The following is an 18,203-nucleotide window of genomic DNA, read 5'->3' as shown; positions in this document are numbered from 1 at the left end:
TATTACTAGATATATTAAAATTGACATTCTGCTGAAAAAAAAAACAAGAATCATTCAGTTACGAACTCGACCGCAGCGCTACATTAGTCATCTGGCGGAGCCGGCCGGAGCATTGCTATGGTGGCTAGCCCTACAACCTCTTTTGCTTGGCGCACTATCTCTTTCGCAGTCTTCGAGCGATCCCAGCGCCCAGCGCGGCGACTTCTTGTCAGGTGGTTTCCGGTTGGCCGAGCGTGTGTTGAGGCGTGTGGTCCCGTAGGGCTGGCAAGCTGGGGCGGCCGTAGTGGTAGGCGCTGGCCCGAGTGCGCGATTGGTGACGGGCCGTGGCGGCAGGGGCCGTCACCGACATTTCTTTCGTGCGGCTGCTAACCCGAGCATGGTGCGGAACCAGCCGCGTTCCGCACCCATCGAGCGCGGCGAGATCGAGCGGTGGTGGGACGACCCAGCGGCAGCAGCGACGGCCCACTGAGCGAGCGACGCGGTCGTCGTCACGGAACTGTCATCATGGACAGGCTGCTGGCGCAGTGCGGCTGTCTCTACGGCCTCAAGTACGGGCCCGAAGAGCTCGAGTCGCTGCAGCGCAGCCACAAGATCGACAAGATGATCCAGAAGGACAAGCAAGTGTTCAGGCGCCAGGTCAAGCTACTGCTGTTGGGTGCCGGCGAAAGCGGCAAGAGCACTTTCCTCAAGCAGATGCGCATCATCCACAACTACAGCTTCGAGCCGGACCAGCTGCTCGAATACAGGTCCTGCGTCTTCCAGAACGTGCTGCGCGGCATGAAAGTGCTGGTGGACGCGCGGCGGAAGTTGGGCATCCCCTGGCAGCATCCTTCCAATGACGCGCACGGCCACAGGCTGTTGGGCTACGAGTCAAGCCTGGAGCCTGCCGACGCCGAGACATTCGGGCGGTACGCGCCTTCGGTACGGGCCCTGTGGCAAGACGGCGGCATCCGGACCGCGTTCGAGCGCCGCATCGAATTCCAGCTGGTCAGTCGAGAGTTCTTTCTGTTGCTGATAGGGGCGTGCGAATTGCGAAAGCGTGTGAAATATTGGCAGCTGGCGGGTCTCGTATCAATCGGGGCCTTTCCGCGGGTAGTAAGCGTATTTTTTTCTTGGTAGCTGCCGCGATGTATGTTGTCGCGGGAAGATTAGTACGACTGCAGCCGTACGACGACAGCCGCTTGGCGTGTGATAAAAGCTTTGTGCGTTGATCTCTTCGCTCGGCTGGGATCAGTTTCGCTGGCATGTTATCGTAATGCTTGCCGATATTAAGCATTTGCTGCAAAGGCGTTTGCTTCCCCGCTGTCTTCGAGTAGTGCACTCTTTATGTTGATTTAGATAAGAGTAAGACCGATATTTGCCGCTTGTGCTTGGTAGGCGTAGCGGAGCTGGGGGTTTCCAGGTTACGGGAACTTTATCCTCCCTTGCAGGGTGACGGAGTTCGCTACTTCTTCGACCACTTGGATCGAATCGCCACGAAGGTAAGCTTGCCAGCTAGAGGGCGGGACCGCTATTGGTCGCGTGCATGTCACTACGCTAAATTATTTTGTTTTTGGGCTCGCTGGCTGTGTGAAGGCTTTTTGTTGTGCAGTGACACATATGCCATGTGCTATGAAGGCATGCACACAAAGCAGTGGGATGTTTCAAATGTAAAAGAATAAAATATGAACCAAGCAATCCTCACATTGATCTTTCATTCTGCTTGGGCCGCTACCGTACTTTGTAATGCAGAATGAAATGCTATCAGCAACAGATTACTCATGGACATTGTAATGTGAACACAAGAATACAAAAATATTAACTGCTGCAAAAGTAATACTGAGGTGCATTAACATTTACACGAAGAGGTTTTTGCAACATCAAAGTGAAAATATTAAGTCTCCTCCATCTAGAACCATTTTGCTCTTTCCATTTCAGTTGTCTTGTTTGCGTTTGATTTGTCGCTGATAATATATGCAAATAAATCGAGGTAGTGGCTTGTGTGCAGCTGAAAGCATCAGTCTCAGGATAAATTATCGTGCACTAACGTGAAAACTTGGGCTTGCTTGGTTGGTATTTACAAGCAGCAGCATGCCAAAAGACAAGGAACCGTGCATGAGATGCTATGTGTTTATCTTGGTTTTCTGATGTGCTAAAGCTTGTAAAGTGTCAAGCTGTAGTGGTGTGAAAACTTGCCTTCTCATTTCCTGCTCCTTTGCTCGATGTTTGAACAGCATCAGGTTTGCATGTTCCATGACACATGAACTTGTAATTATGCCAGTCATCCATTTTTCCACCCTGATTGCTCTTTCCGCACAAGCTGCATGCTATTACTGCACATATTTTGACAGATGTGCATACTTTCCAGCTCTTAGGCTGGCTTGTGAAATTGTGTTAAAGGTGCATTGAAGAGGAATCTGAACTCGTCTTTTTGCCGTGGGAACTCAATCTGCACGTTCCGAGCATTCTTAGAATCTTCGATTTATTGCCCTGTGTGGCTGATTTTCCTAATTAAATCGAATTAACGTCCGGCTCCCGCCTTTTTTTAAAATTCTCCCTCGTACGGTGGGCGGAGTTGACCAACGCGTGGAGTGCCTTTCAGCCAGTCCTGCGGCGGCTTGCCGCTCTGCCATTGGCGGAGTAATACGTAGTAGTCCGTAGAAGCAAATAGTCCGCGCATATTTTTATTTATGCGGGCTTATTTCGCGGCTATATTATCTGCGAAAGAAACTATTTATTCACGGAAACCTAAAAAACAAAATAAAGCGAAAGCAAAAGCCTCCACGGAGCTGGCTGCAAGGCACTCCACGCGTTGGTCGACTCTGCCCACCGTATGAGGGAGAATTAAAAAAAAAAGGCGGGAGCCGGACGTTAATTCGATTTAATTAGGAAAATCAGCCACACAGGGCAATAAATCGCAGCTTCTAAGAATGCTCAGAATGTGTAGATCGAGTTCCTGCGGCAAAAAGACGAGTTCAGATTCCTCTTCAGTGCGCCTTTAAGGCTGTCAGAGGCGATTGTCGTTATGTAGCGTTGTCAGTAAACGTGTTCACTTGCAATGCTTGGAAGGTGGTCCATGGCCATTTTAAAGGGGCGCCGAATGCTGGTAGTGTAACTTTCCAGCACGCATGTTCGATCCCGGCTGGAGCGGCTGAATTTCGATGGAGGTGAAATTCTAGGGGCCCGTGTACTGTGCGATGTCAGTGCACGTTAAAGAACCATTCTATCCATTCTAGAACAGCACAGACAAGACAACGACGGCGGAAAGAAACGTACAACACGAGCGCTGACTTACAACTGAACTTTATTGAACAAAACGTGCACAATAAATAGGAAGGAAGTGGCAGATATAATCAGAAGCAGTGGACGTCAAGAGGTGTAAATGGCCATAAAAGCGATAAAGAGTGTAAGAGGGCGGTAAGGATGAAACAAGATGAAGTCTCAAAAGAAATGGAAAAAAGGTGAACAAGGCACAATGGCTGACTACATAGCGAATAATGACACATGGTGCAAAGAGCCATAAAACGATGAAAACATCTAATACCAAAGAAAAAGGATAAAAGCTAAAAAGTGAATGGTATGTGTAGGTGACAGTTTTTCTGACTGCAAAATCTTAACATAAAATCATTAAACAATGACATGATTGCATTTGGCATACTGCGAACAACAAATTTAACACTTTTTCTAGGAAGGCAAGTTTACTCACATCCAGCGGTAAACAAAAAGTGCAGAACCTAAGTTATCATTTTACGTTATTTATCGCTTTTATGGCCATTTACACCTTATCACGTCGACTGCTTCTGATTACAGCTGCCACTTCCTTCCTATTTACTGTGCGCGTTTTGCTCAATAAAGTTCAGTTGTAAGTCAGCGCTCGGGTTGTACGTTTCTTTCCGCCGTTCTTGTCTTGTCTGCTCTGTTTTAGAATGAGTACCTACCAACTCGCCCAAACTTCTACTTTGGCGTTAAAGAACCCCCGGTGGTCGGGAATAAACCAAACTTGTAGATATTGTTTAAAAATTGTTGTTTCTGCAGGGCCTTTGCACAGAAACATGATCAAATCATCCAAGATGTCCACTACTATTGCCTTGCCTTAAAGGGGCCCAGAAACACAATCTTAGTTAACTGTTTTGCCTGTTGATTGCATACAGTGAGTTATAATGGTGCTATTAGCTTCGGTAATACCGCGTATATTCCGTTTTTTAATATTTTAATGTCCTCCCAAAAACAACTTGATGGCTCTGATGGTGTCGCCACACAGTGGCGGGTTTTTAGCAGCGGATATGACATCACCTGGCGCGAGCTTGATGATCGGACAGACAGTAAATATACTGCAAATTGTGTGAATAAATAGACACACATTTTGTCACCTGTCTGCGTTTTATATTAGATCAACAAAAACAACTTGTTTGTCTTAGATAAAAGCCCTGCAAAGCAAGTAAAATAAAAATACACCACCAGGGGCGCTCTGGCATGGAAACGACGCTGCCAGTCTCAGCAAAAACGAGTTACAGGGAGCAGGCAACCATGGAGTGCAAACTTCCGCGACGTGCTCTGGCAGGCTGTTTTGATTGGTTGCGCCAGGTGCCGTCATTGGGAGAGTGAAATAGGAGTGGGAAGCGCCACCAGAATCGAGTTGAGGGCAGCGTTTTGTTTGCTTGTATTTTGAAATTTCTCCACTGAATAACTCCCGTTCCTGTGCATCGATTCCTGTAATTCTTTTTAAGTCAGCATCTGTGTGACATAAAGAACCCACCTGAAGTATAGCCGGTATCCCCCCCCAAGCAGTGTTTCGCAGCCCCTTCAACAACACTTTTTGCCTGCCACTATGTTTATCCAGGAGTACATACCCACCAACCAGGACATCTTGCATGCACGCAAGGCCACCAAGGGCATTACGGAGTTCGTGGTGCCGGTAAACGGCGTGCCATTCCGTTTTGTCGACGTCGGTGGCCAGAGGTCGCAGCGCCAAAAATGGTTTCGCTGTTTCGACAGTGTCACTTCCATCCTCTTCCTCGTATCATCCAGCGAATTCGATCAGGTGGGTACTGTCTTCTACCTCATGTGCGCAGCTCACCTGAATGTGCTGATTTGCACATTCGTTGACATGTCTAAAGCTACATAGCTAAAGTAGGATACCACTTAAGAAAACAGCAGTTGCTCACACTGGGCCGCGGTCTGCAGCGTCGTGCATTACTCCGCTGGCCAATCGCAACTGTAAATGAAATCAGCTTTTTAATGTTTGACTGTATCAAACAATCCGCGTATCAAAATTCTAGAGCTCATAATTTTTTTCTTGTGATAAGCTTCTTGTTTAGGTAACAAGAAACGTTTAAGCAGTGGACTACTTTTTCGTCATGGAGCAATTCTGTGCGCGGAGGCTGAATGTGGGCGGAGCTTCACTGCAGACTTAACTTGTATCCGACTATAGCACAAAGTTGTGGAAAAGAGATATAGGCATTAAGTAGACCTAAGCGCCCTACATTTACAGCGACAGTTTTATCGGGGAAATCGTTCAGGGTCGCCTCTGTCACTTAGTCACTGTTAGTTTTTTTTCCACAAGGCAGAGTGATAAGCCTAAGAGTTTTTCAAGCGTAACACACAAGAAGGAAAAGTAATAATTTCAGAGGAAGCGCTGCATTGATGAAAACTCTTCGGGCCTTATGTTCAGCTTTTCAATGCCGTAATGGAACCCTTATGGCACCCGTAGAGACCAAAATGTTTTTAAAGGTTAGGATGAGGGCTTTGTTACCCAGCAGAGACTTGGGGGTGCTTTGAGCTCGGCACTGCGCGGCTGAAACGCAAACTATATCTGCTGTCGACTTTTGACCAAGGGTGTACGTATTGTGCAGTGGATGTAAGCAAAGATCTATTACAGAGTGAAATTCCTCTGTCTGGTATTTTCTTGGTGAAAGGAAAGTCTGTGGTCAAAGGCTTAGAGACATTAAGGATAACTCTATTCAATCATTGTTCCCAGCACAAGTTGACTCTGTGGCTCTTTCTTGCTTTGTTTATGTTTGTCTGGCAGCAGAAAAACGCTGTTATCGTCGAGAAAATTGGATTTAAAAATATTCCCGCAGTCGATTCAAACCCGTGGTGTCCGTATTGAAAAGGGCGGATTGCTGCCGTCTTGAAGTGAATGATGGTATAGGGTAGCCGCTGGGATCGATGTCAAAAAATCAATATCGATGCATGCATTTACTTGCGAAATCTGTCAAAAATCTTCCAAAATCTGTATTTCGTTTCTTGATGCAAGGAGACACAGTACACAGTGCTGAAACAGCTTTTTTATCTTTATAGGTTGGCAGTCATTGAGAACATAACTAGATAGTAGGTCGAGAAAAAAAGAGCTGGAAATAACTCTCTGGTGGTTAAAGTGAGTTAAAGGGTCTCTAGAAAAGTGGTGTACAAAAAATTCAGGGGGCACTGCAAGGTGAAACAGTGCGCCTTTCCTGGCGCACTGTTTGGCACTGACTGCGAGTCTGTTTTTGCGGTACTAGTGCTTCATTTGACTACACAATTTGACTACACACTTTGACTGCTTCGATGAGTTTGGTTGTATCCGTGGCTATGTTTGCAGTAATGAGGTATGTAATGTGGTCACCCACGGACGCTTTACGCCCCCTGCCGTAGCGGACAACTACTATTTTATTAGTTGTCGTTTGCTCCAAAAGGGGGCGTCAGGCATCCGTGGGTGACTTCATTACTTCGAATCCGCGCACTCTGACGTCATAACCATTTCGACCAACTGAAAAGCATGACACCTCTGCAATTTCAATGAGTATTGAGTGGATGTCAATGAGTAATTCCTTCCTTATTACAAATCTACTCCACCTTGGGGGATTCCCCTAAACATTTGACCCACACTGTTCCCACTTCGAGTTATTGGTCAATTCACTCTTGCCCTACCATAAGCTTGCCGTCCCAGTTAGCTCAGTTGGTAGAGTGACTGCTCCGGTGAAGCGGTGGTCCCAGGCTTGAACCCCGGACCAGGACGAATTTTTCTTTAACTACAATGTAAGCTGTATAGCTTTCCTTTGTAGGCGTAAGGCTGCGCTGCGCTCGGGTGGATGTCAATGAGTAATTACTTCCTTAATACAAATCTACTCCACCTTGGGGGATTCCCCTAAACATTTGGCCAGCAAAGCCACATTGCTCCTCAGGTTGAAACATTGCTTGAAGTGTAGCAGTGCGCTTTCAGACAGTTATTGCAGTAATGAGTGTGCTCGAAAAGATGAATGAAATTGTGTGTTTTCCATGTTCTTGTAAAATATTCTTAGCTTCTCTTGGCAATAGCGGGGTCAGTGATTGGTGAAATTAAAAGAAAATTTACCGAGCAAACTATTGCTTTCAAAACGAGGAGGCACTCTGTGGCACTAAAGTTGACGAGTGTTGTTGGCGGCTTGCAGGCAATGTTTACTGTATGTGCAATACTTTTTTAGCTTTCCCATTGGTTGTTGCAGTGGTTATAGGAATCACTTTATTTATTATTTATTTATTTATGATTACTGCAATGCCACAAGGCATTTTAGCAGGGTGGGATATGAATGCAAAGAAAGGAAAATTACAAGTACAAGTGCCAAAATCTCAAACAAAAAGTTCAGAGATAAAAGTCACAATATTGAACAACCGCTCATTGGCAGTAAGCAGAAAATAATACGGAGCACAGGTCTCAAAAGTGTAAGAAAAAAAGCTGAGACAAAGAAGCAACAGTATTACACAACCGCTCATTGACTGTAAACAAAGAAAATAATATGTAGTGCAACTGTTACTACCAGTCAGTAACAAAAATATTTAAACATGATGAATAAGTACAACGAAATGCAACAGCAAAGCGAAATTAGGGAAAACTTGGACATCTAGTAAATAGTGCCACAGATTGCTGTAAAATTTCGTAGTTGGTAGGCCGATTCCAGTCCGTTACTGTTCTTGGGAAAAAAGAATATTTGAAGCAATTGTTACAAGGGTTAAAAGGGGTAATTGTCAGATTGTGTCGCTGTCTAGTGTCGTAACCTTAAAAAAATATATATTATTTCGCCAAGGTTAATCTTGAAATGATCGTTTACAAGTTGGTACAAAAATTTGAAACGAGAGACGTGACTCTTTCGGTTAATGGTGTCAAGCCAGCCTTCTGCAACAGGTTAGTCACTGATGTATGTCCATAACTATTGTAAACAAAATGGACTGCTCATTTTTGTATTTTTTACAGCATTTTATTAATATCTAATATTGCTGTTCTTACGTTTGCTGAAATAGAAAAATGATAGCACAAGCAGTGTTATTACTGACATTCTTCAGGTGCAAGCAGCTAGCTGCACTTACATGCCATGTTCTTTCATACCCAGGCAAACGTGTTATTTACATGGTCACACTCCCCTAAAGCTTACCGTAGGTAAAAGCATGCTTTCATTTTTGAAGTTTTCAGGCACTCATTTCACATTTCATTTTACTGATATCAACATGCGCACAAATTTTGCACTTTGCATTACCACCATGCAACTCAGTGCTGTTCAGACCTAACATAGTCTACGAAAAGCATACTTGACTTCAGTGCTTATCGGCGGATTTTAGTGTGGTGTTGCTGGTATACATCATTCGTTTGGCGATAGTCATGGACGGACAATATAGCAATGTTTTGTGTAAACAGGGGGAAAATGGCAGTGGGAAATTTTTTGCGGTTCCAGTATGGCTTAACGATTGAAGGCTATATTCGTTCTGCTTGTGGCAGGAGTCTGAAGTTTTGCTGCACTGGTAATGTCATCAGAAATGATCTCTTTTTGCTGCCTTGGCTTTGGGAGAGCTACACGAGGGCATACATTGACATTTTCCTTGAGCTTCAGATGAGATTTAAGTTCACTCTGCCGAACTAAATAAGTCATTCTGCTTCTTATTTTAAAATTTACATTCAAGTGCGCACCTTCTGCTCAATCGTAGTGGCTTTTGGTGGGATATGTGCTGTTTGCCTGGTTTTGATCGAGCTGGAACGGGTAAATTCTGAAAATCTGGAAAATAACACTGCATGACTTTACTGAGATCCTAGCATCTTTGAATCGCTTTATAGGGCCGGTGTTTAAACAGCGCACTTGTTAAAGCTTGCGAGGATAGAAAAAGAACTGCACTGTATGCACTACCGCCTGAGTGCGGTGCTTCTTCAGAGGTTGTGTTTACCAGCTTGCTGTGAATGCTGAAGGTGACTGGCAGCAGCTGTTTCCTCTCTTTTGCACGAAGATAGGCTCGGCACATAGTCTGGGCAACCGGCATCTGAAAACGACACCCTGTGTTTGACATGCAATCGCATGCAAGGGAATACCGTGTCTAAACTTCTCATGCTCAGAACACGACAGAACGCGAATGAGTTGCAGGCATTGATTCTTGCACTGTTGCACAGCAACCATGTGGATTCAGAGGTGAAAATTACCGTAAAAACCCGCCTATAATACGAACCCGAATATAATACGGGGCTAAGATTTAGAGACGCGAAATGGGAAAAAAAGTTTCACCCGCGTATAATACGAGTAACACAAGCTCATAGAAGACATTTATTCAAATCGCATCCCGCACTTCACTTCAATTACTTTGTTCTTCAGTAGCGCTTTCTTCGAACATTTCTTTGTCCGACAAATCATCCCAAATGTACTCATCTTCCGTGCCATCGAGGGCGTTCGAGATGCCGCACTTCTTAAGCCCGCTTCAGCCGCCCGGTTGGCGTCACTGCAGGCTCACCTGAGCGCATCCACTCTGCGTAGCACCGCCTGACTGCGTCCTTGAACGGTTTGTTTACACAACCATCAAACGGCCGCGAAAGCTTTGTCGCATTCCGCTGCACGCGAAAAGGGCTTCTTTCTGTTGTGGCCATCCACGAATGCTTCCTTCGACGACACCAAACTGCCTCCCGGCCGCACCGTTGCCGATGTTCTCCGCAGCCAAAATCGCTTGAAAGTAGCCGAGTACTGTTTTCGAGACCGTGACATCGTGCTCTCTAAAACAATATCCACTTCACGAAGCGTGCCTTACATGCTAGCACGTGCGTTGTCAACAGGCGCACGGCACACCGCGACCCCCCGGCGCACCCAACGGATCAACAAAGAAACGACGTTGTGACGTCGTTTGTCGAGAGTAACGAAGCCAAGCCGTAGCCACGCGCCAATAGCGAAGCGAAGCCATAGCCACGCCGCAAAAACGAAACCAAAACATCGAGTAACTTCGAAAATTTTTGTTCGGATCCGCAAATAGTACGAGGCGGAAATTTAGGACGCTAATTATGGGAAAAAACCTCGTATTATACGCGGGTTTTTACGGTAACTGATCAGATTTGAAGGCAGAAATTCAGCGCGAGCTGTGAAGCCGAACTGTTGCTGAACTTGTTCCTCTCTATGGCTGCTACCTGTTGCTTTTGCCCCTACCTGACTGGAATAAACTTGAAGGAGCTTGTGCTGCTTCCTTTCTTCTGCCTTTGGACTCAGCTAGTCATACCACAATTTGTCGGGATACCGTGAATTATGTCCAAAGACACGCAAGTGTTGTACACCGAATGTGGATGGTCCTACTTTTTTGCCTACGCTACGAAGTTGCTGCTGACGCCAGCATCGCCGCATCTCCGTGGTGCCATGGCCTGACTCTTATCTATATGCGATTATGATGCACCAAAGTGGTGGCCTGGTGGTTTGAGCTTCCGCCTCATGTGGGAGGTTCAGGGTTCGATCCCCAATGCCGCCGGGTACCCCCCAGTGATGCAGTGGATAGAAACTTTCCCCTGGCTTGGTCCTTGGTTTATCTGGGGTGAAATGCTTGGGTAATGAGACTTTGACCCCACCTTGTGTAAACGAAAATATCTTGTGGCATGCCGTTCTTTGGCCAAAGTGCTGCCCTTATGCCATAAAATTTATCATTATATGCAGTGATGATGCTTGCAAAACTGAGGTAGAAAGCGATGTTGTACTGCAGTCCGAAAGCTTTGAGCACACAAGAAAACTGGGTTGATTGAGATTCGAACTGGCGCTGGTGCGGCAAAAATTACACGGCCAGAGTGAACCTTTAGGTAACTTGGCCACCGTGGGGGGCTATAGGTTTGTGATCAGGGTAGCAGCACACGCTGCACTTGTCTGATAACAACAGATGGTGTCAGTAGTGCCGCAGCTGGGGGATATTGGATAGAGGTGGGGGCACTCTCGAGGTCTCGAACACTGTACTGGTTTGACGCTGGAGCCACGAAGTGGTCGATTGTACTGGCTGTGACAGATTTTCGCAACCATTTGCGAAGGTCATGAGGCGGTTCACTGTATCGCTATGGCTGGAGAAAATCATGTGAATGCAGCCTTAAACAGGTCGAGATTGATTCACCTAATTCGACTAGCACTATGATTTTATTGTGCTGTGCTGGTCCTGCCGAACATTTCATGTTGGAAATTAGTCAGAACTGAGTGAGCGGCGGTTAATGGCAGCACTTTATTGGCAGCTGTTGGTGTAGAGTGCGTCGGGCTTTATGCATAGGCTGCTAACACAGTAATGTTGAACAACCTAGCATGGAAGGGAACAGCAGTTTGCAGTTGGTAGCGAGGTGCTGGAAGTCTACTTAGGGCATGTAGTGACCGTAGATCCGGATCACAAGAAGGAAATAACTAGAAGAATAAGAATGGGGTGGAGCGCATATGGCAGGTTCTCTCAGATCATGAATGGCAGTTTACCGGTATCCCTCAAGAGGAAAGTATACAACAGCTGTATCATACCGGTATTCACCTATGGGGCAGAAACGTGGAGGCTAACAAAAAGGGTTCAGCTTAAGTTAAGGACAACGCAGCGAGCTATGGAAAGAAAAATAAGTGTAACGTTAAGAGATCGGAAGAGGGCGGAGTGGGTGAGGGAACAAACGCGGGTTAATGATATCCTAGTTGAAATCAAGAGGAAGAAATGGGCTTGGGCAGGGCATGTAATGCGAAGGCAAGATAACCGCTGGTCCGTCAGGGTAACAGAGTGGATTCCAAGAGAGGGTAAGCATAGCAGGGGGCAGCAGAAAGTTAGGTGGGCGGAGGAGATTAAGAAGTTTGCGGGGATACAGTGGCCACAACTGGCAAAGGACAGGGTTAATTGGAGAGACATGGGAGAGGCCTTTGCCCTGCAGTGGGCATGGTCAGGCTGATGATGATGATGATGCTAACACAGACTTGGCATAACACATTGTTTGACCACTTTAGCCTAAGCATTTACATTGAAGCATTTTTTGATAATGATGGGTGTTTTTTAGTGTGTGCACATTACTAACACGACTTCCGCTCAATCTTTCTGTATGGTGCTGTGTGGGGCCGCTGTCACCCTCCAGGAGGAATTTGCTCACCACCCATCCACCTTTGGCCTCCATAATCTTCCACCCACCACCAAACAAAGCACTTTCCATCCTCCAGAAGCTCACCCACCACCAACTGCCACCCTCCAGAAGGCCTCCACCTCCTGTCCATCCACTTTCACTGTCCAGAAGCTTCTGCCCACCACCAAACAACCCACCTTTATCCTACTGACGCTTCCCTAACCCCAACCACCCATCTCCACCCTACACAACACTAGAATCCTACACAACACTGGAACGAAAAGACAACAGCAAAATACAATTCAGAGACTCAACAGGAAGGCGATCTTTGTATAAGTGACATGCACTGCCAATACTGCTTAGACAGATTTTGTATCATATCATTTGATCACCTCTCTACTTGTTTTCCAGTTTTAAATTTTGTTATTACTTAGCATTTTATCTTTTCTTATCTGTGTAATTCATTATATTTTGGCAGTTACACTAAAAGCTCGTTAATTCGACACTGACGAGACCGCGAAAAATTGCCGAATTTTTCGCCTGTCGAAATATCGAATGAACAACAAAAACCAATGTTTGCTGCAACAGGACATACCTTGGTTTAGAAAAGACATCAGTTATCGTTGTCTGCTTTTTCGAGCAAATTTGAGCGACTACGATAGCTCTAACAGCTGCCAGGTGCTCCGCGGCACACGCGCCGTCAGGGATTTGTTCACAGAAGTCCTCCCGCACGGACAAAGCTTCTGCGGCTTCTTTCACCGTGCGCTTCGGCATTTGGGACAACTGCTCACAATTGTCACCCTCCGACGAATGGTCGTTGGCAGTGCCTGTCACTTCAATTATTTTATCCTCAGTCAGCTGACAGGACACAAAGGTGAGGCACGCAGGCACTGCGCGTTACCCACTCGAAAGCAGCGCAGTAAACACGCTGGCAAAGCGCGTGCCTTACGGTTGAATAACTGCGATCGTAGCAGCAAGAACACGCAGAAACGACGGCACACGCCAAAATGAGACTTGCTGTCAATAGGGTTAAGCGGACAACGTCAGCACGACTGCTGCGACACAACAAAGCACAAAGAAAGAGACCAGCCGCTTTGGCCGCCGCTTCCCTCGCCCTCTCTCACGCTGCTGATGACGATGACCCTACGGATGGCCTACCAGCCGTACAGTAGCGCCGCTCGTGGAAGTGTTTTTTTCTTTTTGCTCTCGGTGCACCGGCTTGGCGGGCTGCGGAGTGAAGTCGAATCACCCGACGCGCTGCGAAATTTGCTCGAATTAACGAGACTTTCGCCCCATAGACTCCTATGTATAATTGTAGGGACCTCGCGTGCATGTCGAATTATCCGATTTTCCAAAGTAGCGGGGGTCGAATTGACGAGCTTTCACTGTACTTGCCTAATGTACCTTATTTTTTTTGCTCTTTGAATTACTGCAAAATATGTTAGCCATTGAATCCTTCTGTTACTGTGTGAAAACTTCACCTATACCTGTGTAATACTTTTTTTTTTTTCTTGTACAGTCTCTCTCTCTCTCTTTTGTGCATATACAGGGTCTATCACCCTAACAGGTACACAGCCCTGTGTGGCCACTCACAAGGCGGGGGTGCCATTGCATCTAACGCAATCTTGAATCGCTGCAGAGTGGCGCACGACAAGAGAGACCTTGACGTGGTGCTTCGTGTCATCTGCCCCTTTGCACAAGTTTGCTACCGGCTTAGTCGCAATGGTGCTCCGCAAGCATGCAGCCACGCGGAGCCTTGTTCACGCTCAGCATGACTGACCCTGTACACATGGAATAGTCATTGAGCTGGGCTGTTTCCCTATCCTGGAGCAGCAGCCTCACATGTGAGGCTAGGAGTATGTTTGAACTAAAATAAATTAATGAAATGTTGGCTCTCCATGCATGCAGGCGCTGCTTGAGGACCGCTGCACCAATCGCCTCGTGGAGTCGCGGAGCATCTTCGAGACCATAGTGAATAACCGGTGCTTTGCCGAAGTGTCCATCATCCTGTTCTTCAACAAGACAGACCTGCTGCGCGAGAAGCTGGTGTCGCGCGCCACGAGCATCGCCGACTACATCGAGGGCTACCGGGGCGATCCGTACAACCTGGCCGATGTGCAGCGCTTCCTGGTCAACTGGTTCTACCAGGCGCGCCGCAGCCAGCACAAGCCCCTCTTCCACCACTTCACAACGGCCGTGGACACGGAGAACATCAAGGTGGTGTTCAACGCAGTGCGCGACACCATCCTGCAGAAGAACATCACTCAGCTCATGCTGCAGTAGTGTGCGAGCGAGCTGGCTTCCTCCTCTGTGTGTGCGCATGTCTGCTGTGCGGACGAGCAGCTGCACCAGTGCATGAGGCTGGTCGTGTTGGAGCGTGCGGATCTCGGCAAGCCTTGTGGCTCCCTCTATCGCTGGAGACAGCTGTGACACCCTTTGACACGTTTTGCTCGACCAGCTTCCTCATATTTTTCATTTCGTGAGACTTTGTGTCACCTTAGATCTTTAATATTGAATCTACTCTTGAGCCACATCTTATTTGGGATTCTCTGCAAACTGAAAGCGGTCTAGGAACCTGAGATAAACTTAGATGTATTTTTTTGTTCTATTCAGCAAGGATGTGGCTCAACAAACAAGTTTGGTGGCTTTAGATGTGCTTTGGAGCAATGCCGCAGGCAGCCGCGTACTGCCAGGAATGTAGCGTGTTTTCCGTTGGGTAATCCGTACTTGCACGCTCTTGCAAGGCCTGCTTTGTGGATGCCGCAGGAGAGGTGCCTTCTGTGGTAGGTGTGCAGCTTCATGCCAGGCTGCACTTTCTAGCAGTCTCCGCTGCTCTAGTCCGAAGTGCAGCTTCAACGAAACTTCCTTCCACAGGATCCCTCGTATGATGCACTACTCGCTGGCACGTCTAGGAGTACAAACGACACCTACAACCGATGTACATACTGTAAATAGGTACACCAAGTGCCTCGGCGTTCGGTGAACCCGCTCTGCATTTCGACAAACTCTGTGCCACGCTTGGCAGGGTGGCCCTCACACCTTTCACGTGAGGTGCACGCGACTTGTGACAGATTTGTATTTTAACAAACGTGGGCTTACTAGAGTGTGTCGGAAATTGGCAGAGCTTGTAGTTTTAGCTTGGTTCTGCTTACGTAAACACTTGTCACGCTCTTTGGCAGAACCTGGAACTGAAACCTGAATTCGATGAGGGAACAAAAACACTGCACTGCAGCTCATGTTTGGGTCACTTTCCGAGATTGTGGCTCTATGCGACTTGTTTGTTGTTACCATTATAACTTGCGCCGAGGTCTTGTTGAGGCTACATGTTTGAGTTTTTCCTGCAGATTATGGTGAGACACTGAGCAGAAATATAAAACCCATAGCTGAGAAGAGCAAAGTGGAATGTGAGCTTGATGTGATGTTTTGGAAATTGCAGGGAACCATTTACTTCTCCTGCAGGATGACTGCGTTTTTTTGTGCTGCTTGTCTGTAGCCAGGTAATACTGATTATTAGGGTGTTTAATAGGGTATGGTTTATCGGTCCCTACAAGTTTACAATGGGCATGCATTTTTTTGCTTGCGCAGAATTTCTACGAATGCTTTTACAACGTTAGTCTTGTACTAAGTAATTGTAAATACTCATAGTATATCGGGTGTGTGTTCACTCAAGTGTTAAGATTGGAGCTTGTAGGAATTGGTGTTCAGCCATTCAAGTTCCCCAGGCTAAAAGTACTCAGTTTAATTTATCACGGGTGCCAAGCTGAGATGGTGTTTTGCGTTGAAGGCTTGTGCTCTGGCCCTAATGCAGTTGTACTTCTTTGTGTGGGCAGTGTTATTGCACTTGCATTTCGCTCACATGCTGCTCCGGTCTGCACATCTGTTCGCAGAATGCTTTGTTGTGTGCCAAGTAATTTCTTACAGAGGGTGAAACAGAGCTTGTACCCATTTCAAAGACTACAGTATCGTCGTTTGTTAGCAGCTGAGCGAGCCTCTTCAGCACTATCTTTGTTCTGTCTTGTCAGTGGTGTGTACCTGTATTTGCGAGCTGCTAACGGCAGCTATCATTTTATATAAAGATTACGTGGTGCTATAGTATGCAAAAGCAGAAGAGCATATTTTTTCCCCCAAAGTCTAATGCATTTGTAGCCTTCCAGTTTGCATCTTGTAGCTCACAAACCATCCATCCTAAGCTGTTTCCAGTTTCAATTAAAGATAAGGACACTACTGCAGTATTGGTGAGATCTGGTCCTTCAGCCATGCATAGGCAGAAAGGCGGGCCATTTAACTGAGATAACCAGCCTGATAGTTTCGGAGAACAAGTGGTGGATGGCTTGTGCAGCTTCCTTTCTTTGCGGGCGGGCTTCACTGTCTTTGTTGCATTCTATTTTTCTTCAACCTCTTATCTGATCCTATCTTGGTAGTTTCATGTTATACAGAGTCTATTATAGCTGACTAACCTCTGCATTTTTCTTATCCTGCCTGTTGTCAGTTTTCTTGATGCAAACTGCCCTTCCACGAACATGTTGTGCAGCTGAACAAAATGAGAACAAACGGAACGAGGCAGCTTACATTTGGTGCATTTTATGTTGCCAGTATAGCTAGCATGGGTGAGGTGTTACTAAACAGCACAAGTGTTGATAGATTGCATGTACTCTAAAGCCAGGGTTCGTTGTGGCATGCCACCATGGTGCTCTTCCTTAATTGTTTCAAATCATGGTTGAATGTGTGTGTTATATTAAGAGAGTGTGTGATGCATGCGGGAAAACTACTGTCCACAAGTGTTGTAACCTCCATCTTCCTCATGAGGCTATAGCCTGAGGCTATGCTCCAGTCTATGGTCATAAGTTTTCCTCATAAGGCTGGAGCCTACACAGGCTCTAGCCTGTGCTTGAAGCTTTTTCCTCATGAGGCTGGAGCCTGCACAGGCTCTAGCCTGTGCTTGAAACTTTTCCTCATGAGGCAGGAGCCTGCACAGGCTTTAGCCTGTGCTTGAAAATTTTCCTCATGAGGGTGAAACGTTCACAGGCTCTAGCCTTGGCTTAAAGTTTTCTACACAAGGCTGAAGACAGCAGGCTCTAAAATTTTCCTCATTACGCTGGAGCCTGCGTAGGCTCTATTCATAGAGTGCAGGTTGTCGAGACTGTGCCCCAAGATGGAATGTACTGATTCACTTGTGCCTGACGTTGTTACTCCAACCTGGCGCATGAGTGCCAACACCAACTTGCACTTCCGATTTGCGCTGCAGGTCAGTGAAGCTTGACTCAGGGAAACGTGGTCTAGACAGCTTGTTCTCTACAATCCTAGTATTCTTTTTGTGGTAAGTGGTGATGTGCTAGGATGTATTTCCCATGCCCACTCCCCAGCTTTTTGCTGTTGTGCCTTAGTAGTGGGATAGACTGTTGTGACTCCTTTAGGCATTGGTCGTTGCTGAATCCCCGCCATCTTGAGCTGCGTTGATATGCAATGTGGTTTGTTTTTGTTGGGGGCTGAAAAAGTGAGCTCATTTTTCTTTTTAATTTTTGTACCTTGAAACAGCAGTAAACAGAGCTTCCAGTGAAGTTAAGCCTATGGATGCAGGCACGCTAAATAGAGAGCTGTCTGGCACAGGGTCCAGTTTAAGTGTGCTGGATGCAACGAAGAAGTGTTACTCATGCAAATGAAAAGCAGTTATTTTTATTTTTAAGAAGTTTTGAAAAATAAAAGTGTCAAACTGTTCCGGTTTCATGTTTTATGCTAGCTTTGAGAGATGACATTGAGTCAGGTGTTGTTATTTGCGGCATATTGTTCAATTTATTCATTGTGTCGTGTGCGTTAGTAACTCGAAAGCATTCCTCAGGTATATGCGTCGCCGCGGTGGCTCAGTGATTATGACAATCAGCTGCTGACACGAAAGACATGGGCTCAATCCCGGCCATGGCGGCGG

At 46.5% G+C, this 18,203-nt stretch overlaps 1 protein-coding gene across 2 annotated transcripts; it reads left to right on the top strand.

Annotated features, from left to right (window-relative positions):
• The first annotated feature begins 210 nt into the window (after window positions 1–210).
• On the top strand, window positions 211–17,992 carry cta (Guanine nucleotide-binding protein subunit alpha cta). 2 transcript variants are annotated; one of them, XR_016292704.1, is made up of 5 exons: window positions 211–987; window positions 1,431–1,481; window positions 4,820–5,020; window positions 14,189–17,189; window positions 17,240–17,992. XR_016292704.1 is itself a non-coding variant. In XM_089587796.1 (4 exons), the coding sequence occupies exons 1-4, from the start codon at window positions 505–507 to the stop codon at window positions 14,561–14,563; spliced, it is 1,110 nt and encodes a 369-aa protein (XP_089443922.1). In that variant the 5' UTR covers window positions 211–504; the 3' UTR covers window positions 14,564–17,992. The 2 variants fall into 2 exon arrangements, 1 of the variants encoding a protein (XP_089443922.1); XM_089587796.1 differs by having other exon boundaries at window positions 14,189–17,992.
• Window positions 17,993–18,203: the final 211 nt, after the last annotated feature.

The sequence above is a fragment of the Amblyomma mixtum genome, chromosome 4, assembly GCF_055824585.1.
Source record: "Amblyomma mixtum isolate Tamu chromosome 4, ASM5582458v1, whole genome shotgun sequence".
NCBI lineage: Eukaryota > Metazoa > Arthropoda > Arachnida > Ixodida > Ixodidae > Amblyomma > Amblyomma mixtum.
This window is presented reverse-complemented; position numbering and strand designations above follow the sequence as displayed.